This window comes from Clavelina lepadiformis, chromosome 8, assembly GCF_947623445.1.
Source record: "Clavelina lepadiformis chromosome 8, kaClaLepa1.1, whole genome shotgun sequence".
NCBI lineage: Eukaryota > Metazoa > Chordata > Ascidiacea > Aplousobranchia > Clavelinidae > Clavelina > Clavelina lepadiformis.
Window position 1 is genome coordinate 14,204,166 of NC_135247.1, and position 23,556 is coordinate 14,227,721.

The following is a 23,556-nucleotide window of genomic DNA, read 5'->3' on the forward strand; positions in this document are numbered from 1 at the left end:
CCTAACACGAAGTAACATAAACCTCCTGCCATTCCCAAAAATCAAAAACATCCATTAAAGTTGATAATTATTTAAGTTAAAAACAGATACAGCAAACACTACAAAACAACTGAATTGGAAAGTTGAGTAAATCCTTTGTAGAAAACTGGTCGTCCAGCCGCAACTAGCATTTGAGGGTATACGCCATGCGCATACAACATACACCAACACCTGCCCTTATGCATATTGCTTCTAAATATGGCAGCTCGGGATACGAATAACTTGGCCAACTTGTTTGAAAATACAAATCATTGAAACTCTAACAGTCATTTTGGAACACATCGATTTTCTTCGGAACTCAGACGAAACTCTTCCGATCGAAGCCGGAATAAAATCTTGTCATGAAGCGCGAGGTGTTTCAGCAGCATTCTTCACTTTCACAAAGCTCAAGTAAATGGACCGGCCGAATTTACTGTTCGTTCGAGATCTTTGATCTGTTGTCTTATGTATAGTATCCTACAAAAACAAACACTCATATGAAACTATAAGTTGTGTTTAAGAATACTTAAAACATTTCATTGCTACTTATTCACGAATATTTAGAAGCGGAAAAAAACTGCAATAGATGGTAGTTATAAAAAGCCTGACCTGTGAAGAAAACTAGATCTATAAATACCATTATCAAATGAAAATATAATCTTATTCATGTGTTCATTAATTTTTTAAAATTAATTTTAACGTATTGTCAAATGTAATCTACCTATCTCTAACAACATAATTTTTCAAATAGCCTACTAAAATTACAACAGCCGATTATAATAGTACACAAAAACAATATTGACGGACAAAGCAATAATATTTTTCATGTACCGTTGTTCCTGCAACGTAGAGCGAATTTCTGATGCCCTGACATCGGATCTTGCGTTTGTTAATTGAGCACTAAGTTCTGACAAATGATCGACAATAAAACGATGAAAATCATCACCTAAACGATGACACTACAAAGAAGAAAAAATGTTTAAGAGCGTAATGCACAATACAAATGGCATGTCATTCAGATATCACCCAAAAAAATTAGCAAAGGTAAAACTGAGATTAAACTTTAAATGTTATGTAGGTTATGGAGATAAACTCGACTGGTTGCTCTTTCTTCAAATACAAGTTTGCCCTTTGGCACGAATCAGTTTTTACTTTGACCAAATGTCACGGCAACAGGTTTTAATGTACTATGATTGACAAAATATATTGGTTCGCTTCTAAATCTAATACAAATATCCAATATCATCAACAATAAATAAACATTTTCGTTTACCTGTATTTCAAATTGTTCTGCTGGCCAGCCATGTACATGAGTAATGCTGGTGCGGTCAAAGACATCCCGCAGTGATTCCAGATATGGAAATTCTGGGGGTGGTGGTTCCCCTGGTGCAAGGTTGCTGTTATTAGACTTGTCCTGTGGTTTTCTGCGAACGTTTCGAAAAAAATTCTTCTCATTAGCATGTGGTATGCACAAAAAATGATGCATTAAAGAACTTCCAATTTGGATCAAAGTTAGAATATTAGGAAAGCGAGCAAAACGATGCTGAAACATTCAGCTACAGAAAATATTATGTCGAAATAAGTTTGCTTTCAATAGATACAATTGGTTTAAAAAAAATTTAGTTGCAAACTGTACAACATAGGAGAAAAACTGATGTGATTGATCTCACCTTGATTCGTCGGACTCAAGACAGGGCCGCTTCGCAGGAGGAGCTTCATTCGATGCACTTCTTTCTGCTTCATGCTGGGGATCACGTTCTCCAGAAGCTAAAATCAACCGATACTTGATTACAAAGTTGATAGTGGCCTGAACCGTGTTAACCCAGTATAATCAGTATGTAGTAAAATTAAGAAGCAGGATATAGGATGGCACTTTAGAGTTAACTTTCATTTTTAATTTCTCTACAAATAATACTTGATCAGTAATCTTACGAAACAAATTGCATAATAGAAAGCATGAAATTCAAAACTATTTTAATAGGATAGTTATTTCATTCATGATGTTACAACCGTTTCATATACATGAATATATTTATACAAAGGTCCGAGTTAAGAAGTTATAACATAAATAACTTTTAAATTGTGTACTTAAGGTTGGTGATAACATACTTGAACTTTTTTGATTGGCAGCAGCATTTAGAAGAAGCTGAAAAACTAAAAATTTGAACAGAATTTACAATCTATTTTACTAGTACATCCGTTTTGCAATAACACAAAATTTACAAGTCAAAAATTGAAAACAATCAGCTGCATAAGCCGTAAACTACTACTTGGTTAACAGAACTAGCGCATAAACGAAATAAAATAATAACACAGTGGAAGCTCATTAATTTAAAATTGGACGGACCGATTAAATTACTTCAACTTGTCTGAAGTTGGTAAAATTGTGGCAAACAACTATAAAAACATCACTGGAGATGATAGATGCATTTTCAGCATCGATTAAAAGGCATGTCTGATACAAAGGTATTATACAAAAATATATTTACTGATCTAGCCGCAATAGGCTGTTACACAAGCACTCAACATAGCACCAATAATGTCCATCTGTCACTACTGTTTATGCATTTCAACCTCAGCTTCACCTAGGCTAATTTACGAGGTTAGGGTTCATCGTCGTTGATTGTTGCTTCTCATGCTTATCTGATTCTTTGCGAATAAAGTTTGGTGATACCTGTACTAGGTTATCATAAAGTACCGTAACCTTTCTGGAGTCACCTCCCTGGACCAGGGGCGGTATTACGGCTATTTGCTCGCTCGCAATGGAGTTGTGCTCGCTACCGAGACCGTAACCAGTAGATTAACCACAAAGAAAAATGGTCTTATGATGGAACCTCTCCGTGCTTTCACTGTTTATTGAGGCAATATCATAACTATGCATAAGATTCAGCCATGGTTCATCACATTTGCATGAGGCAAGTGATGCTGTTTAGCTCGAAACTAACAAAAGTTAAATTTAACCCTATTTTTATACATTGAAACATACCCGACTGCTTAAAAGTGAAGACATATTTATTTGTAGAACTCAAAATTAAGATTTCATGTTTATAACCTACAACAACCCATTTACGTAGAAAACCATCACGGGGGTTTAAGTTACAAAAACGATTTTATGACAAATTTAGAGGTAACAGACACTAGTTATGCTCAGCGAAACACAAAAACACTGCAAGTTAACTGAAACTTCAACTTAAAGAGTATCGAGTTATTGCTAGTTGCTTACATGCATTCTAATAGGAAAGTTACCAAAACAAGTGAAGTTACTTTGAGTTAACAGAAATTTTGAATTTCGGAAAGCTGAGTTAACAAGCTTTCACGGTTTAACTCTGTTTCATTCTACTCACCGCTCTGTAAACCTCCTTCTGTTTTATTTTTGTTATCATTTGAAGTTGTAGCAGCTTGAGTTAACACATTTGACAATTTTCTTACAAATGCAGAAGCAGCATTTTCGTTGAGTTTGCTTTCAGCAGAACTCTTGCCATTGCTAGAGGCTAATAGACAAAAAACATTAATAAACATTAATATTAAACATTAAACATTAAAACATTAATATTATTACATGCCTCACATAGAGTTGACAACAACATATTATTACATGCCTCACATATAGTTGACAACAACATATTATTACATGTCTCACATAGAGTTGAAAACATGTAGACGTACTACAGATTAGAGTAGATTGTTTTACAAATTCGAGCAAGTGAGCAAAAACCTTACTTTCATCGTGCAGCAGCTTTTGCGAGTTCAATGCCGTTTTCTGACAATTTATCCCTCCATTTACTCCTTTGGCTTGGTCAAGTTTTGCTTTCCCATCCCATGATGAGTAATCATAAAATTCACCAGTGGAAGGAAGATAAATATCCGTTTTAACTAAAACTTGACCATTACTACCAGATGTTGCGGTCGCAACAGATGCAGGTACATGGCAATTGGTGGTTGATGTAACTGACTGTGATGTCCTATAATCTTTGTCTGTACTAACAGATCTTTGTAAAGCATCTTTAGGGTCGCCTTTTCTGACAGACGACACGTCCCGGTAATCAACGTCTCTGTAATCGCGATCCCCAGTTGTTGCTTTCGTTCTGTAATCGCGATCGCAATAGTCTTTATGCCGATTTCGATAATCTTTATCAGCGTCTGCATGAGTATGACTGCTTGACTGGCTTTGGCCAGAAGATGATGCTTGTAATGATCGGTTGGGCTTCATATTACCTGGACAGGTAAGAAATTACAGTATGTATTTACAGGTGCACAAAGTGAAGGATGTATTACGGTGATGAAAGTATGCGTGAATTAGTGGATAAAACCAGAATTTAAAATTGGTTATGCTAATTTGTTGTCAAAAACCGAAGCAAATGCTTTAATACCACTTCATTTACTTGCTTTTAATGGGAATGTATTTAGTAATATGAAACTGTTTTGATGATGATGAGATTTATATTTCCCATGTTGTTTCATTAAACTTTATACAGCATGCTTAACTTAAACTTTATGATGAAATCTAAATCACTAAGCGTGTGTAAATCACTAAATCACTAAATCTAAATCACTAAGCATAAATATGGCATTCATACCAACAAGTGTCTCAGCAAACAGTTTCTGAGGCAGTTTAAACAAGACTTTCCTTTGCTGCTTCACAGAGCTATTTCTTATACAGCAATTTAAGATACGAAATTAAAAACTGATTATTTCATTCTTCAATTCTGTCAGCAATTTTTTATCAATGAAATTAAAAACACTTACTTTTTTGAGAACTTTTTGTTTTATCTCGTGACTTGAGGTCAACAGCAGAACTGAAAAGACAAAACATTAACAACATTATTAATAACTTTATGCCTTCATTTTTTACCGTTTGAATGAGATTTTTAAAAGCATTCATTTAAAAACACAATGTTGAACAAGATAATTATCTACAATACAAGATAAACCTACTATATAACATACAGTAGCCAATATAAAAGATACTACCTTAATTTTTTAGTGTAAAGGCTAAAATTTCTATTTCAAATTTATCATGAAATTTGGCCCAATTTTTCTTTTAAACGTACTTAACAAGATATTGTTAGAAGTGGTAAAACTAAACTTTTTGGGACCATACAAAAGCCCTAATCACAAACCCTGAAAATTAAGAATTTAAAATACAAAAAAAGAAAATTTAAGAAAAGTAACTTAAAAAAGTTGTTTGTATCTTTCTTGAAACTTAGGCGGTGAAAATAGAAAGCAGGCTGCACCTCTTTTGTTTATTTCATGATAACTTATTTGCCCTGAAATATGCAAGCCGTTCTTTCATGGTGGTATAGGTCGGAACTATTTCTACAGTTGCCTGTTCTTAAGGAAAACACTGGAGCGGCAGCAATACTGTATTAGTTTAAGTGGTTCGTTTGAGTTTGTCACATAAAAATGTTTTGAGTAATTTTGTTTCATCTTATGGAAAACTTAACTTAAAAACCGAAACTTTGTGTTGGAGACAAAACGGTTCAGATGAACAAGATTTATTCCAAGATTTTAATAAAGATTTTGATGTGAAATAGTTTTCAGTTTTGCCACGAGAACAAGATGTAAAAAAACTGAATACCAAAGCAACAATTCTATGCAAGGATGTGTGCATTAGTTAGAAAAATAGTTTTCATAAAAGGACATTTTCCATACAAAAAGTTTAACATCACTAAGATAAGATATGAAAAAAAATTATAAATTTTTAAAAATCCAGTTGTGTAAAATGTCATATATTTTGGTTGACTGGCCCAAAACAAAGTAGCTAGACAATATTCATCTCCAGTTCAAGAAAACTGTTGAATTTAGAGGTCATTCAACCGATAATAGCTGCACCCTCTAATAGCAAGAGACAAGAATCACTTTAGGTTAGCTTTATATCATAAACTTTCTTATTTCAAGGACATTTTTATAAAATAAACAAAAACATCATTCCAAACTTTTTCTCAAACAAAGTAACCTACTCCCTTTTTACACCGAAATTTAAGACGGTGATGAGTAACATTGTCAAGATACTTTTTGTCAAATAATTCACAAAAAATATGCACTATAGTTATGCAAGTTTATTATAAAAGTTTAAATAAACAAGTAAATAAATGATCTATTATATACTAAGTTTAGTGAAAAATGTTATGAAACATCACCAAGTCGAGTTCAATAGTTTTAACAAATGAAATTAAAACCATTCTAGTATCATTACTTGAACAGAATTTGATTTCATACAAAAAGTTGTAAATGACACTATTTTCTGAGAATATGTTAGATATCATGATTTTATAAGGAATGCTACAAAATTTTACCTACACAATTTAACAAAATAAAAGTGGGCGTAATGGTGTATTGGGAATCTGGTGTAGAAACTACACACCATACACAGCATTGTTTAAAACCAAACCACAAAATGTGCTGCATTTAGAAAACAATGGTGTTTTGGGTTACAAGTTTCCTTAAAATATATTCGCCAACCGAACATACCTGTCATTCCAGTCCTTCGGTTTCTCCCACTGAGAGACTTCTGATACGTTATTATAAAAATATTTTTTTCCTGATGAACTGATATGTTCTGACCAGTTGCCACATCCACGAAGTGGACCCTGTGCCTATGATTAAATCATATAGCATCGGTATAGTGTTCTGAATTTTAGATTATGTCAATGTTGTCAAACTCAAACCTTGTTTCGTGGTATAACACCATGAGAAATAGTTCTATTCAAATAAAATCAACTGATCTAAAAATGTTTTGGTGATACCAAACTTATTGGTAATTTTTTCCGGTTTTATTTCCATTAGAGTTTTACAACTAAAATCGGTTAGACTACCTTGCGATGCTTGGAGCGTTCATTGGATGATTTTATGACATGATTTGTAGCTCCTCCTGCAAACAAATACATTTGTTAAGTACCATTCAGGTGAAAGATACTTAGCTTTATGGTCACTTACAAAAACTGAAATTTAAAATGTGATTTTAACCGCTATAATATAATGTTTGAAGTTATTTTACAGAATGCATACTCAAGTTGCCAACTCGTACAGAACATGCTATCAAAATAGGCACATTATCTTATATACATCTTGGTTGACATCCATATCAATACAATTCCAACAAGCAAAAATGACTTTAAAGTCAAGTCAGTAAAATTTACATAAATGCATTGTTTCATGTCAACCTATTTTGGAGGCAAGAAAGGGTCAAATATTTGTTGCCGGATTTTTTTTACATACTGAAGTGCTCCATGTGTGTTTTGTTTTTATTAAAAGTTCAAAACAAATATATTTTGGTTCCATGCCGTTACTGGGAAAAAGTTTGCACAAAGAAAAGAAAGCAAACACATTTATTATGGGACTGACAAATAGCTAAAAAACTAATTTGTTGTTCAATCCAAAAAAGAGATCCAATAGTAAAAAAGTTCTCTTTCCTCACTTGTGATATGCTAAAATACTAACTAGCTACATTGTAAATAAAAAACTATAAATGACTTGTGTTTAAGGCTTATAACTATGGTTAAACATTGTAATAATAAACGGTCTAATTTAGCAGGCTATCTTCTTTGTTAACGTGTCATTAATTTTTATCGTATAGCATAAATAATGTATATGCCTATTCTGGTGATTTGATGTCGAGTCTAGCAATAACACTATTTTATCTCATCATCTTGTTACATCACTGCAGCAGATGTGTCGTTTTCAGAAAAAATGAAATGTTAGCAACTGTGGTGTCACACACTTTCAAAGTTCGATAATCACTTGAAACTATACTTACGATAAGAGGCCGCATTTTTGTCTTTGTGCTTGGAATTTAAATCGATCTTACGAGTGTCCTTGTCTTTGCTATGTGACGAAGTACGGTGTCCACTAGATGGCATGTGCTAGAGAATAAATGATACAAACGATCAAGGAAATGGTAGATGATAGATAGGAAATTAAAAGTGATACCAAATATGCAAACAAACAGCAAAGTTTTAACACAAACTGTATTATACTGTATATTAACCTGATGCATGGTGGCCTTAGCTCCTGATTCATACCTAAAACAGAGAAATAGACAAATAAACAAAATGTCTACAAAGCTGTAAGCCTGTTTAAAGTACAATTATTACTGAAATTTGTCTTAAAACAAAGAACACTTTTTTTCAAACTTTCCCCATAGAGAACTTTTCTTAACTACTTTTTTTATTTTGTCTACTTGTTACTCACTCACTGTCTCTTTTATAGGCCTGCACATGTAAACAATAAACGATATTTGGACAATATCCTTAAGATCAAGGAAAAAACGCATACAAAGCTAAACTAAAAGATTTATTGCTGGAATAGGCTTAAATCTAAACCAATTTGACACCAATATTAACAGATTAGATTTTATTCCTGTGTTAACTTGATTGTATCTTTGGTTTTCTGGTTTTAGCCCAAATAAAAAGTTGCACACATAATAATGGTAGTACAGTATGACAATTTCACGAAAAAACATTTTCTTAGGTAACTTAACACAGTTTCTCATGGAAGTGCTACAGATCCTTAGCCTTGGGGAACTGGGTTTGCAAAACTCCAGTTTAGAAACATAGACAAAAAGTTTATATATAATACGGTGATAGGTTGTAAGTTTAACACATTACCTTTGTTTTGGAACACAAAACAAAGACGATAGTAAAAAATAAGACTTTTCCGTGAAACGACTGGCCCACAACAAATTAAATGTGGCCAACCAGCATTTTGTCTATGTCAAATGATTTTAATCTAACCTAGCGGGCTCAGAGCGCTAACAATGATATTACGTTCTGCTCATTTGTGTTGTCCAAAAATTCTAGGAGCAAAACAATGAACGTCTGAATATATACGGTAATATTTAAAGGAGGTTTGTATTTAAAATTGAATTACAAAACAATTCTTTGAAAAAATTAATTACTGGTAGTATTTACAATCACTTGGCTGGGCAGAGGCCTAACTTATTGTTAGCGTAGCGATATGGCTAACTGCCTATCAGATCAATATCAACATGACTAACCGCTTAAACTAAAATATGTTTAAGACAGATCGGGTGTTGTAAAGCGTAAAATGTAATCTTAATTGTGCTTTGTCAACACCAAGTGGTTAACTACGTTTTGTTTTGAATAGCTACTTGGTGTTGGTCCCAGTGGACCTGGTAGACAGTTCTGGATTCAGGCAATAGTATATAAAAAATTTAAAAACCGAAAAAATGTGTGACAATCCGAACTTGCACAAAGACTAGCTCATTAAACAGGGCTAAATCGATGAGGAATCATCCATCGACTTTCCTCAGTTCGAGGATGAAGATTATTATACCATTTTGCTGTATTAAAACAATTCATTGAGCTCTAACGTAAGCCAGAAACAACTTGACTACTGTGTGATCAATTAAAGAGCTGCATGAACGGTTACGGTGAACATATTCGATTATTTTCTGCAACCGAATCACACAACCATGGGTGGAAAGTCTACAACACTATCAATTTAAAAAGGTTATAGGATGTGCAGGTCAATAATGCTCATTTTCTGCTCTTCTGTTGTTTGATAGGTTAGTGCAAACATGGTACCCTTATCATAAAAGGTTTTAGTGCAATTCAGTTTTGAGGACAACAAGTAACTTATCAGGAAAAATTTGATTTTGGTTCCAAAAATTTCACACTGCAGGTTTCTAATTAAACTGAGTGAAATTTTTGCTGTCAAGCCGGAGAGGGCCACAGAAAGGATGTTTTAGGCCAGGAATGAGGATGTTCACTGACCTCATAAGAAATACTTGCAGTACCAGTTGGTATAGCAGCACAAAAATTTTTTTGAAAGATTTATGTTATTGCATTGAGTTTATATGTTAACGTAACATAAATAGTTAATTCTGCTGGCTTCTTTCTATTTTGTTAATCTTATATTTACAATAGTTGCTAAAGTACTGCAATTTGTCATGCATTTTTATTCCAAAAGCAAATTGCAAAGATTTGTCAAAAATAATTTTTTTTACCTTTCCACTTGTGATACGCTCCTTCCATACATCACAGGCAAATATATATAAAAGCTAGGATATATATCACATAGGATATATATGTATATTTTTCTACTCGATCTATCAAACAAAAACAAAACTTCAAGATTAAATCACAAAAAGGCAAGGATAATTTTATAACCATACACAATCTTACTCAGTGGCAGAGCCAGAACAGGGGTCAATGACCCCTCAGGTCTTCTTAACAAAACAAACTTATAATGTCTGCTACAACGCACTTTCCTGCATCAAGTCTGCACAGTATCTTTTCTTAAACATATCAATCATTCCTTACCCTAATTCACTGTGGCAGTCTGATTGTAGTTATTACACTACATCATGATCGTGGACTTACAAAATTGTAGTTAACAAATGCATGTCACCGTTCCTTCCTTCTATGTTGCATGATCTGGTGTTACGAAATAGGTCCCTTTCAGATACAAACAATTTGACAACACAAACAAATTTACAACTAGGCCATTATGATTATGAATAAACATTAAATCGATTCAACCAGTCTAACTGAGGCAAAATTAGTAGCATGTGAGTCGTATTTCGTCTGTATCAAGCAAGACAAGTCCACATATCAAAATAGTAGGTTGAATATGAGCAAAAAAATAACGTTTTTTGAACATTTGTTCTGCTGAACCTAATTTTGGATGTACAAAAATGCAAAATTATTTTTAGTAATGCTTGACGAAACCACCAATATCAAACACAACTCATAAACAGCTGTCCCTCCATATTACATACTTGAATTCTGCTGGAAGATTTTGATAAAGTTTGAGCCACTTGCCTGCACAATGTCATCTGTTATTTTCAAGTCTTTGATAAAATTACTTAACAATCTCACTCTGGACATCAATAACATCTTAGTAAATAAGCCAATAGTCAGGCATATGATGGTGCTGCAAACATGAGAATTAGTTACAGTGGTGTTACTTCTAGTTTTAGAGCTAAAAGTGATTTACTTTCACTGTTTTGCACACAGATTTAATTTGGCAATAATGTTTGTATAATGTTTTTATATAACAGACTGCATTTTGGAATTATTTATTGTTGAAAGGTTTGTATGAATTTTTCTAAAAAACTAATATCTTTGAAAAAAATCAAGCTAAAGGCAACACCAGACAAGGCCATATGGAACACTTGTGTGACACTCGTCGGTTGCCAAGAGAAGATGTAAATACCGTAACAATTTTCTCAGTTGTTACTTAACTGTGTTGTCAACGTTTGCACATACTGAAATATCCTCATCATTTACTGGCACTGAGAGTGCATTTTACTGACATTTAAAACACACATCTGCTTCAGCATTAAGGGTTGGCACAAAGTTATTTGTTTGTATTGCCTCTATACTTTTTTGCCAAGTAATGGTACCAGGCAAAAAATGTAGTTTTGATAAAATATTCGGTATTTTGTTGGTAGTATTAAGTCTGTACTGTTATCTTTTGTACAAATAGGTCCTGCTGCAATATTGGTAAAACTTAACCTTTTTGCCTATTATATTTTTAACGTTACTCACTGCTCCCAGTGTTTTAACGTATAACAAATCGAAGTTATGTAATTCAAGCATGTTGGCTCTAGGAAACTGCTTACTAAATAATACGTATACAAGTAGGGCTACCACAAGTTCTCTTGTCAATACAAATACAAGGTCCTCTAAGGAAATTAAAAATTCTGAAATGTTCTCGATTTTGTATGTTGTACTTTCACATTAGAAACTTAAAAGTGCAGGACTGCTTACGATTTATCTTGGACCACGGGCCATATGTTGTATACCTCTGCAGAAAATAAACAAATTTTCAACCACATTTTATTCAACTTTGTATCAAGTGTGAACAACTAATAACTTTGGCATTTATTCATAATCTTTCAAGGATTTGTAGCTATTGTAATGTAATGATTGGGAAATGGCTGGACGCAGTGAGAGTAAATTAGGTTCTGTAATTTATCAGTGTTTAGAGTAAGAAATACCTATAAGGAAGTGCCTAGGGATTAGTAAGTGGATTTTTTTAAATGCTTTGAGTTCACTATTGCACCAAAACTTTGTTAATTAGAAAAGTCTTGGAACAATTAGTTGCAAACAATATCAGACATCAGTGAAAACATGTCTTGACTGTATGAGTGATACCTCTATGCCCCAATTAATTGTGGCATTAACATTTTGACACAAAAATCCTTGGCTATCAAAAGTTGATGTCTATGTTGACAATATGGTTGCAGATCAATTTAAAAGCATTAATGTTGGTTGTGCGGCATACAATATTGTTGTTATTATTACTCTAGCTGATATCAGTGGACAACCAAAACACGATTCTTTTTAAAAACTTGTTACCAACAAATAAACTGCACGATAACCCAAGACTTAAAACACAGAAGCAGATGCCAGCCAGGTCATACTGTGGTAGAGATTGATAAAAAAGCATGAAGCCAAGGCGTTGTGCTGACCGTTCTGAAGGCCATTGTTAGTAACTAGTTAGGATAATTTGAAGTTGAAAATATCTTCAACTCAAACGCAACATCACAACTATTAAATTGAGCAGATCATAATTTTTTAAATTTTGATGAAAACAACAAATCAAAACACATTGAACATAAGTTGTTCAAAATAAGGCTCATAAGGTCTAGCGCAAATCCAAAGTATAAAATTTTGTAGTGCTTATCTCGACATTTTAGAGCTTACTACAGCCTAAAAAAGTTTTGCCATACACATTTTTATATATCGTTCATCGACGTTGCTTTATTTTATTGAGACCGAAAAATGTTGTGTGGACACTGAGTATGCTAGCTTAAGCATGTAAGTTAACTACTTAGATGTAAAACGGCATTTTTTCTTGGTCTTGTTTGCTTAAATGGCCATTCCATACACTGATCATGTACCAGGGTTAAAAAAGTTTGCTGTTTGATCTATGCTGTTGTCATAGTGTAGTTGGTCAACTGCTGCAGTGAAGGTGTTGTGGTCTAATTTCTTACTTGTTCAATACAAATTTTCATAAAAGAATTCAGAAAATAAAGCATTAACTTTTTCATGAATACGCTCTTAAAATATGTTTTCCGTATATCAGTTTTCCAATATCAGTAATTACCTGCTCAAGCAAAACAAGCGCTGACGTAAATCAAATTTATTCAAATAATCATATCTGAGCATTAACACAGATCAAAATAGAAGATTTTGATACATATCATATATAACAATTATACAATGCAATGCAGCTTATGCATAAATAGTAAAATAAGGAATATCGTAACATAGCAAATAAAAAATTACTGTGTGGTATCTGTATTAGGTAAGTTATAGGACCAACTGCAAAGTACACCAGTTTTCGACAAGAAAGCGAGTATGCAAACTTAGCATAATAGTGTGCACTGAAGCCTCAATGTTTGTTAATTTATTACAAATTGGTGTTCAAACACCCAGTTTTTCTTTATTCGTTATAAACCAACGTGATGAGTAAAATAGACTATTCAGCGTGCATGTTGAGAAATCTCAAGCTCGCAGGTACCACACTTTCCGCTATGTGTAGGCCAGATTGTTTGCTAAGTGTGCAGGGAATGAGAAATCCGCAAACTGATTTGTGTGGATTACTCAAAATTATGTTCCTAAACGTGGGCCATTAATCATACATGTAAACTATTTTCAAAATAAATCTGACTAATGGCTATAACTATTTCTCACCCAAAACAGCAAACCTTCCAATATAGGCATTAAGTTTGCTGTATATACAAAGAATATATATTGGTATATAGTAAAGAGATAAACTATAAACTACGATAATAATATGATCCTAGCAAAGGCGCTGACTTGTGGGGTTACAGAGTGGCCACGCTATACCATGGCCACTACTACAGGGTGGTGGCCAGCTCAAAGGAGAAAAACACCCTGTGCCCCAAAACAACATAAAGCATAGACGAAATTGATGCATCAATTTTGTCATGAACACATCAAACGTAGCACAGGGTAAACTACGTCAATTGTGCACGGACTTTTTCAAACCATTACTATACTGCTTTCATGTTCACACCAAACTTTTCATAAAAAAATATTTATGATTCAATCTTCAAAATTTATCACAAAGTAGTCAACTGCAGTGAACGTAGTAAAACCAAAAGTTTTACTACTGTTTCTTTAAAGAATTGGTTTTTAAGAATTCTGCAAAGTTTTAAGCCGCAAAGCACATAAGATCATCTGTAATGACGTTACATGTGAGCTTGACCTAAAATAACCCAAATTTGACACGTATGACTAACAATGCTCACTGCTCAGGTAATTATTTCAACGCAACAAAAATAATACACGAACTAATGGTTAAAGTCTGTAGGACGTGTTGAAAATCATTGACCATTGATGTGATTAAAATGGTTTAGGATTAGGCGGCTGTTCAACTTCCGTTCTGCACATCGTAGCACTTGTAGTCTATTTATGTTTGGCATATTGTAAATTAGTGTAACTATTTCACCATAAATAAGTCATGTAACCTGTTGTTAAAGATAGGCAATTAGGTCAGAAAAATAAGTGTGCAAGAAGTTTATTTTAGCTATTTAAGGGTTCATTAAGTTACATTTAGGTTACGTTTATGTTGCTATGTTAAAATATTTACGCTAGGTTAACAAAGACTGGGGATAATAGCTTCTAATCTGCAATTTTCCAGTAAAATAGTAACAACCGTTGTCAATACTACCGTATTTTACGGACCATAAAGCGCACTGGCAATAAATTGCTTTGATTAGTTTTTTGTTTATACATAAGGCGCACGATCAATTCATGAGGAAAAAAAGGATTTAAATTGCGCCTTACGCACCGCGCACCTTGTTACGAAATAAATGTAAGCAAGTCACAATAGTACAATGAGCAAAAGAAAAAATGAGCCTAGTGAATATCACAGTTGCTAGTTGCTTTTACCGTAGTTTATTGTGTAAGACGGTGGTTTATTTATATAATAATAGTATCGGTACTGGTTTGAGTGTAGGCAATAAAGCACTACTTAATCCATACATTAGGCGCACGATCAATTTATGAGGAAAAAAAGGATTTAAATAGCACCTTATGGTCCGTAAAATACGGTAATGAAAGTCATTGCGACCATTTCAATAAGGTTCTTTCTGAAAAGATTAAGATAGAACCTAGAACGTTATCGTTTAACTTAATTATGGAGTTTTGAATCATCTTGCTTTGTTGAGTTTTCGACCTTGTTTAAGGACCTTTTTTTATGAACAATGCCTCTCATACATAAAAATTTCCTCTCAAACAATGCGTTGCGTTGTCATATATATAGTTAAAAATTCAGGAAAAAAGACTAACACAATGTACTGCATAATGACAATGGAAGCCAACACGCTTGTGAATCAGACTTGGCCATGTCACTGGGCTGCATAACAATTTGCAACTGTGCCAAATTAATGCACCATTAAAAGCGAAGTAAATATATGCAATGCTTAAAGTCATATTTTGTCATATGGTCATCTGGTTAATAATGGCACTACGTAAGCCAGCACAATTTAGTTGACTCGCAACTTTAGCATACTGCCTAAAATTGATGGCAGGTGGTGGATACATGTGCAAAAGTTAATTTGTCTTTGTTGACCGCAAACTTTGCGTGACGTTGTCCGTGTTAATGTCAAACACCTGCAAGCTAAAGCTGCCGTCTCTTTAGTTTCAGATATCAACAAAGACAAGTTATATTAAACATGTCTTGATCATTTTGTCTTGCCATAATTCTTTTCGATGCATTTACTATTGCATGGAATGTTTTAGCAGTGATAACTGATCGCTCACTGCAAACAACCAAGCCTAAAAAAGATGACAATTGCCCGCCTTAACCTTACAGAACACGGTTAGCAGAAAGAAAGTAAACAATCACGCTGAAACTCAGCTTAAAGTTTTTTAGGTAGATTACTGCAGGTTGCCATGTCCCCGCCACCCCTTGCGAAAATGGAAGTCAGCGCCTATGGATTGTTGTACATCGGAATTGATTTCTAAACTACCAGTATGCCATAGGCCCAGCATGTTTGGATAAGTCCATGACCGAAGGAGAAGAGGTTACAGTCACGCATGCAGACAGTAAAAAACGGGACAAACCGTGACTAAACCTAGTTTGTTGGCAATAGGCCAGATGAGAAAGTTTTCTATGTGCGTAATTAAAATTAACTGCGTGTGATGGTTATTGTTATATCTATTTGGAGGATTTTTCTTCTGCTGTTTTTTGGGGGGAATTTTCAAAACAGCAAATCTTTCAATCTGGGCACACCGGTACCAGCGTACTGTTTTTCAAATGACCGTAAAGTATACCAGGGACTGTTTGAGAAAGCGCCCATAATTCACAAATAATGTAAAAATATTTTACCCAAGAAATTCGCTTTCCGTGACGTTGATCCTCTCCCATCACAAAATTCATTGGACCTTAGAGGCTATATAGTGTAAGTACGTAAGCTAGGTAAGAGAAAACATAAGGTCAAAGGAAGTTTGTAAAAGACGGATATTGTACGGAAAGTGCACTCTATGCACAAGGAAAAAATACATATACAAGTAGCAAGCACAAGGCTATATAGATCAATGCAGATAAATTAATGCTTTTTGAATAAACCCTTATTCAAATTTTACGCATTTCTTAAATGTCACAATAGATCCAAGAATTAGTTTCCTTTCCGGTCCCTCTAAAATCTAAATATTTTGTGTTCCTTGATTTTCTTGGGTTCACTGAGTTCGTTATTGCCATTTGTGCATTAAGAATATGAAAAATCAAGCGCAAATATTTTTAAATGCTTTACTTACAATAAAGCATTCGAATTTTTTTTATTCATTATAGTTTCATGAAAAGCAAAAAGAAAACGAATCTTTCGGTGAAAGCTACTTAACCCAAGCAACCCAGGAAACCCAGTGATTCCAGGGAATCCATAGTTAATCCAGGAACAAAAACAATTCAGGGAACCCTGAAACCGTTGCTAAATGTGTCATATAATTTTTGCTGTTAAATTCCTTGTGACGTAGCCTAACTGTCACAGTGATTGCTTTTATTATATTGCGACTTCGTATTTGGTTACAAATATTAATATAATTTTCATAGTTATTTATCATCGGGAAAATTGTGTGTAAAGCCTGTTTTACAAAGTGTTTTGCTATAACCCCGCGTTTCCGAGATATTTAAAAAGGATCCCGTATCTCTGTCTAATACAGAGGTCGGGAACCTATGGCTCGCGAGCCAGATGTGGCTCTTTTGATGACGGCATCTGGCTCGTAGTTAAATCTAAGCTGGCATTTCTTAGCACGATTGTTACGAATAAAACCTTTTCTGTAATCTTCGCTAACGTAACAACCAACCAATTCAGTAAATTCAGACATTTACCGTTGTCTAATATTGTTGGTTTTGCTTAAAAATGCAAACGTTTAGTTGCATTAAGTGTTGAAAAATATAATATGACTCTTAAGGAAATACAATTAAAAATATGTAGCTTTCATGGCTCCCTTAGCGAAAAAGGTTCCCGACCCCTGGTCTAATAGAAAACGAAGTTTTTCAACAGTTAACTCAAATGTAGTATTAGTATACTATATAGCAGGGGTGGCCAAACTGCGGCTCTTTAATGAATTTGCATTGTTGAATTAGACATGCATTTTCCCGGTCTAGACGAGTTGTTTGATCAGATTATGAAACAATCCGTTCTATCACACGTAGTAACAATGGACTCATGGTTAGTAATAATCAAATTACACTCCAAAAAGGACATTATTGTACAGAAGTGTGCTAACTTGTACACTGTAGGCCTAGTTAAGTAAACTGTCAGTTTGAAGCTGTACCTCAGGGCTGACCTAGTTTTAAGTCTTGGTTACGGTTACACTAATAATTGCAAAAAGAGTTGGTGAAGCCCAGGTGGAGACTCATAGTATCACCACGCAGCACTAATGTTTATCAATAGCTACACTTCGTTGTGAGTGAATAAATTCGTATTTTTTATTGTGTTTGTGTTGCGGCTCTTTTGAAGCTTGAATTGGTAATATGCGGCTCGAGCATGAAGCAGGTCTGGCCACCCCTGCTATATAGTGACCACGTTTAAATGTTGGGTTATTAGTCCAGACGGTCGAACTAATAAAACAACTGCAAATTAATATTTTTTTACCAGACCGAATGCAAGTTAATTTTAGGGCAACTACAAGTTAATTTTAGGGCAACTACAAGTTAATTTTAGCAAGTTAATTTTAGGGCATCTACTAATCCGTATACGTGGGCAGTACTCCGGTATTATAGTACCGAATTACTGTACCGATACCTTTAATACCTTTTTCAGTACCGATACCGGGACATTCGATACTAACTGAAGTTTTGGATTTTTTGCCGATGAACGTGGACGTTAGCCGGATTTCACAACTCATCACATTTGGAATAGATATTCTATACATGACAACTCGCATAGTAGTTAGCATTCTCAGCAATGCATTACCGATAACGATTTTGTCTCTAACAGAATCAAATGGAACAACACCATACTACTGTATCCTTAATATTTTTAAATAAACCTGAAGAAGCAAGCTAATACACAAGCAAAGCTTGTTTAGAAAATTAAGTTAAAGTTAACCCAAGAACGCCATACAATATACTGCTTTTTTATTTTGTTATATACTATAGGTTGCCACTATTTAACCGGAAAAAATCGTGCGTTTGCAGCTATATTTCACCGTTCCTTCTTAACCTAATGTAAATATTATAACATAGTAACCTGAACATAACCTAAATCTACCTTCTAATCTAAATCTTACACCAATAAAGCCATTATAGGCCTAGCTAAAATCATCTTTTTGCATACTCATTCTCCTAACCCTATAACTGTTTATCTTATACAACAGCCTGCGTTAGCTACATTCGGTGAAATAATCACTTCCTATATTTTTTGGGGGTTTAGTTGAGAAGTTCACAACCAATGGTTTGGTGATATAGGCCTAGTATTTAAAACTAAGTGCAAAAATTATTTTTTTATTTTACTTACTGTGTTTTAGTTTTTGTAGTGTAAGTGGTTTAATCAAGTTGCAATAAAAAGCTCATTGAAATACTTATCAAATAGTTTAGGCATAGTAAACTTTCAACCGCTTTTGGGCTGAATAACTTCAGAAAATAGGCATTTGGTGTTCGTTTTCCATTAATGCAAGTTCTACTTGGGGAACCACGATTTGGTGATAGGTGAAAGCAAAGCAGTGATTTTTGAACTTTTTTGTCCATAAATTCTTTCAGCAAAGAAATTTTTTATTCGATCTCGATTTTCAAAAACCAGTCTGCTCCCAAAAATTACAAATGAATACCATAAATTTTGTTCAGCAGAGGCGATAATTGTCAATATAATGGTTGGTCAGGGTGTGGTGCCTTAAAATTCCAGTGTGTAGTTTCAAAGAAATTGGAAACAATCATACAAGAAATTAGTAAACTGCAATATCCAAACAGGAAATAAAAAAGCTGCATTTACAAGTGCACAGCCACAGAATGCCGTTGTATACTAGACCCGCATTATCATTATTACCGACAGTAGGCTAGGTGATATCTGAGGCTCAGAAAACAGAAAGTTGATTTATATGCCAACTTCCCAATGCACATACTTTTGGTTTTAGCTATTTGGCAAGTTGTGGCATTAGACTAATTCATTTAGTTTATGTATCCAGCACACTGAAAAAAATTTTCCAACATGAGTTAAATTTGTAGATAACCCATATCATAGTTTTAGCCAACAGTTTTTTACATAACTAAATTATTAACTAAATGCATTTGTAGGTAAACTGTCGTAATCATGGATTTTTAAAGTTGGTTTGATTAATCTGGTACTTCAAAATAATGGTTGCTCTGTGCAATAAAAAGATGTGCAAAAATTGCTTCTCGTGCTGACAAAATGAGTACAACAATTGAAATGGAGTACGATAACTGTTGTAATGTCAGCAAAGTTCCACCAGGACGTCATCCCAACAAGCTGTCTGATAAATGTCAATGCAATGTAAGGTTTGCTACTGAGAAGAAGCTTTGCAAATCCAAACTGGTTTACAGCATGAAACTGCGCTTGTTGACCAGTGATGACATTTCAACTCTAAAGGAATTGTGCATGGAATGGTTTCCAATTAAATATCCAGATAGTTGGTACCAACATGTTGCAGTTGATAAACGATTTTATTCTCTTGTTGCTACATTTGAAGATAAGATAATTGCTATTTTAATTGCGGAAATTAAACCTTACTGGCAGGTGCTTCGAGAAGACTGTGATCTACTTGCTTCATCATTTTCGCAAGATACTAAAGTTGCTTATATTCTAAGCCTTGGCGTTACTAAAACATTTCGACGACAAGGTGTAGCATCATACTTATTGTATAACTTTATATCAACTACTTGTGTGCACAACAATATATCTTCTCAAGAAGTGAAAGCAATATACTTGCATGTGCTTAGCACAAATAAATCTGCCATTCAATTTTATGAGCGGCATAAATTTAAGCTGCTTCATTTTTTACCTGCTTACTATGTTATCGATGGAGTACCACGCGATGGTTTTTCATACGTACTACATGTAAATGGTGGACAACCTTCATACACATGTTTGGAGTACTGCTTTAATTATCTTGCTCAGTTGCGTTACCTTCAGCTTCAAAATTTTCCGGGTGTAATTTATGTGAGACTGTGCAAAATGTTTCGATACGTATTATCATGGTCCCATTTTTCTCCATTTGTGTCAAAAACTCGACAATGTCATAATTTATAGTTTATTTTTAGTAGGAATGTTCATAAAAATATTTTAACCTTATACTTGATTGTTGATATTTCAATTAAAACTATCATTAACTAGTATCACGACACTGAATAGGTTCTTTGTTATGCCAGTTAAAAACTGTTGTAATGAATAATTCTGCTTCCTTGGGTATAATACATGTTTAATACCCAAAATGGAGAAAGGATATTTTTGGTAAAGCACTGTTTGGAAGGAAATTATCTCATTTATGTACAAAATTCACATAATGGAGTTGCACACCATACCATTAACGTTATGTATTATGTCTTGTGTTGTTTGTCATCAAAATTTATATTGCTGAAGTTTGTATAAAATGCCAACTTTTAATTATGAAAAGGGGTCTGTGCTCCTGGTATAACACATACTGCAGAATGTTGTTTGAATTATCATAACAGTTTGTAAGCTGAAGCCATTTTACATGGGATATGGTAGGTTTTGGTCATGGTCAAAATGCATATATATTTTGTCGGCTGTAAGGAATGTTTATAGCTTTAGTTATAGTGAAGTGCTTGATCAATTGACATATATATATATATCCTTCTTAAACTGTTTTTAGATTCTGCATGCAATATTTCTGTATTGTCTGGGAAAAATCTGTTAAATAGTCTGAGATACTATGCTAGGTTGCATTGTTATTTTTGTGAAATAGTGAATTACTATAATATATTGGTTTATTTGGGTAAAATATGTCACAATTATTTTGATATGACCATAAGTGGACAGTACCGCGGTACTATAATACTGAATTATTATAACGCCGTATTTTTTCAGTACCGACACCGGTATGAAAAAAAGTACTGAATTACTTTTTTCAAGCAATTTAAGTCAGTTCTAGTACTTAGTACTTTTCAAGTGATTATTTCAAGATTTATATGTTAAGTATATATATATGTTTTTCAATAATTCATCTTAATTAAACATTAATCCCAATTTTAGTGGTTGTTATTCTTTTTTAATCTACAAATCTAATTTAATCTAATTTAATCTAATTTTTTAATCTTAAATGGCCATTCCATACACTGATCATGTACCAGGGTTAAAAAAGTTTGCTGTTTGATCTATGCTGTTGTCATAGTGTAGTTGGTCAACTGCTGCAGTGAAGGTGTTGTGGTCTAATTTCTTACTTGTTCAATACAAATTTTCATAAAAGAATTCAGAAAATAAAGCATTAACTTTTTCATGAATACGCTCTTAAAATATGTTTTCCGTATATCAGTTTTCCAATATCAGTAATTACCTGCTCAAGCAAAACAAGCGCTGACGTAAATCAAATTTATTCAAATAATCATATCTGAGCATTAACACAGATCAAAATAGAAGATTTTGATACATATCATATATAACAATTATACAATGCAATGCAGCTTATGCATAAATAGTAAAATAAGGAATATCGTAACATAGCAAATAAAAAATTACTGTGTGGTATCTGTATTAGGTAAGTTATAGGACCAACTGCAAAGTACACCAGTTTTCGACAAGAAAGCGAGTATGCAAACTTAGCATAATAGTGTGCACTGAAGCCTCAATGTTTGTTAATTTATTACAAATTGGTGTTCAAACACCCAGTTTTTCTTTATTCGTTATAAACCAACGTGATGAGTAAAATAGACTATTCAGCGTGCATGTTGAGAAATCTCAAGCTCGCAGGTACCACACTTTCCGCTATGTGTAGGCCAGATTGTTTGCTAAGTGTGCAGGGAATGAGAAATCCGCAAACTGATTTGTGTGGATTACTCAAAATTATGTTCCTAAACGTGGGCCATTAATCATACATGTAAACTATTTTCAAAATAAATCTGACTAATGGCTATAACTATTTCTCACCCAAAACAGCAAACCTTCCAATATAGGCATTAAGTTTGCTGTATATACAAAGAATATATATTGGTATATAGTAAAGAGATAAACTATAAACTACGATAATAATATGATCCTAGCAAAGGCGCTGACTTGTGGGGTTACAGAGTGGCCACGCTATACCATGGCCACTACTACAGGGTGGTGGCCAGCTCAAAGGAGAAAAACACCCTGTGCCCCAAAACAACATAAAGCATAGACGAAATTGATGCATCAATTTTGTCATGAACACATCAAACGTAGCACAGGGTAAACTACGTCAATTGTGCACGGACTTTTTCAAACCATTACTATACTGCTTTCATGTTCACACCAAACTTTTCATAAAAAAATATTTATGATTCAATCTTCAAAATTTATCACAAAGTAGTCAACTGCAGTGAACGTAGTAAAACCAAAAGTTTTACTACTGTTTCTTTAAAGAATTGGTTTTTAAGAATTCTGCAAAGTTTTAAGCCGCAAAGCACATAAGATCATCTGTAATGACGTTACATGTGAGCTTGACCTAAAATAACCCAAATTTGACACGTATGACTAACAATGCTCACTGCTCAGGTAATTATTTCAACGCAACAAAAATAATACACGAACTAATGGTTAAAGTCTGTAGGACGTGTTGAAAATCATTGACCATTGATGTGATTAAAATGGTTTAGGATTAGGCGGCTGTTCAACTTCCGTTCTGCACATCGTAGCACTTGTAGTCTATTTATGTTTGGCATATTGTAAATTAGTGTAACTATTTCACCATAAATAAGTCATGTAACCTGTTGTTAAAGATAGGCAATTAGGTCAGAAAAATAAGTGTGCAAGAAGTTTATTTTAGCTATTTAAGGGTTCATTAAGTTACATTTAGGTTACGTTTATGTTGCTATGTTAAAATATTTACGCTAGGTTAACAAAGACTGGGGATAATAGCTTCTAATCTGCAATTTTCCAGT

At 33.8% G+C, this 23,556-nt stretch overlaps 2 protein-coding genes across 3 annotated transcripts; one reads left to right on the plus strand and one right to left on the minus strand.

Annotated features, from left to right (window-relative positions):
- Positions 1-50: 50 nt before the first annotated feature.
- LOC143468924 (uncharacterized) lies at positions 51-16,404 on the minus strand. 2 transcript variants are annotated; one of them, XM_076966408.1, is made up of 13 exons: positions 16,351-16,404; positions 8,006-8,039; positions 7,775-7,880; positions 6,834-6,889; positions 6,490-6,614; positions 4,765-4,814; positions 3,739-4,233; positions 3,363-3,509; positions 2,128-2,172; positions 1,689-1,785; positions 1,292-1,442; positions 850-977; positions 51-495 (listed from the first exon to the last, which is right to left on the minus strand). In XM_076966408.1, exons 2-13 carry the CDS (start codon positions 8,012-8,014, stop codon positions 426-428), a joined length of 1,479 nt encoding a protein of 492 aa, XP_076822523.1. In that variant the 5' UTR covers positions 8,015-8,039; positions 16,351-16,404; the 3' UTR covers positions 51-425. The 2 variants fall into 2 exon arrangements, with proteins under 2 accessions (XP_076822523.1, XP_076822522.1); XM_076966407.1 differs by lacking the exon at positions 16,351-16,404 and adding an exon at positions 9,986-10,108.
- Positions 16,405-19,759: 3,355 nt separating this feature from the next.
- On the plus strand, positions 19,760-21,691 carry LOC143469722 (N-alpha-acetyltransferase 60-like). The gene has a single exon (XM_076967520.1). It carries the CDS (start codon positions 19,871-19,873, stop codon positions 20,726-20,728), a length of 858 nt encoding a protein of 285 aa, XP_076823635.1. The 5' UTR covers positions 19,760-19,870; the 3' UTR covers positions 20,729-21,691.
- The last annotated feature ends 1,865 nt before the right edge of the window (positions 21,692-23,556 follow it).

Bases quoted from the DNA above. Each gene is read 5' to 3' on its own strand.
- LOC143468924 (XM_076966407.1), bottom strand. From the start codon at position 10,017: ATGTATGGAAGGAGCGTATCACAAGTGGAAAG. The intron at 8,040-9,985 runs GTAAAAAAAATT...TCTCTGTTTTAG, and splicing joins AGCGTATCACAAGTGGAAAG to GTATGAATCAGGAGCTAAGG. The intron at 6,615-6,833 runs GTAGTCTAACCG...ATTTAATCATAG, and splicing joins AACGCTCCAAGCATCGCAAG to GCACAGGGTCCACTTCGTGG.
- LOC143469722 (XM_076967520.1), top strand. From the start codon at position 19,871: ATGAGTACAACAATTGAAATGGAGTACGATAACTGTTGTAATGTCAGC.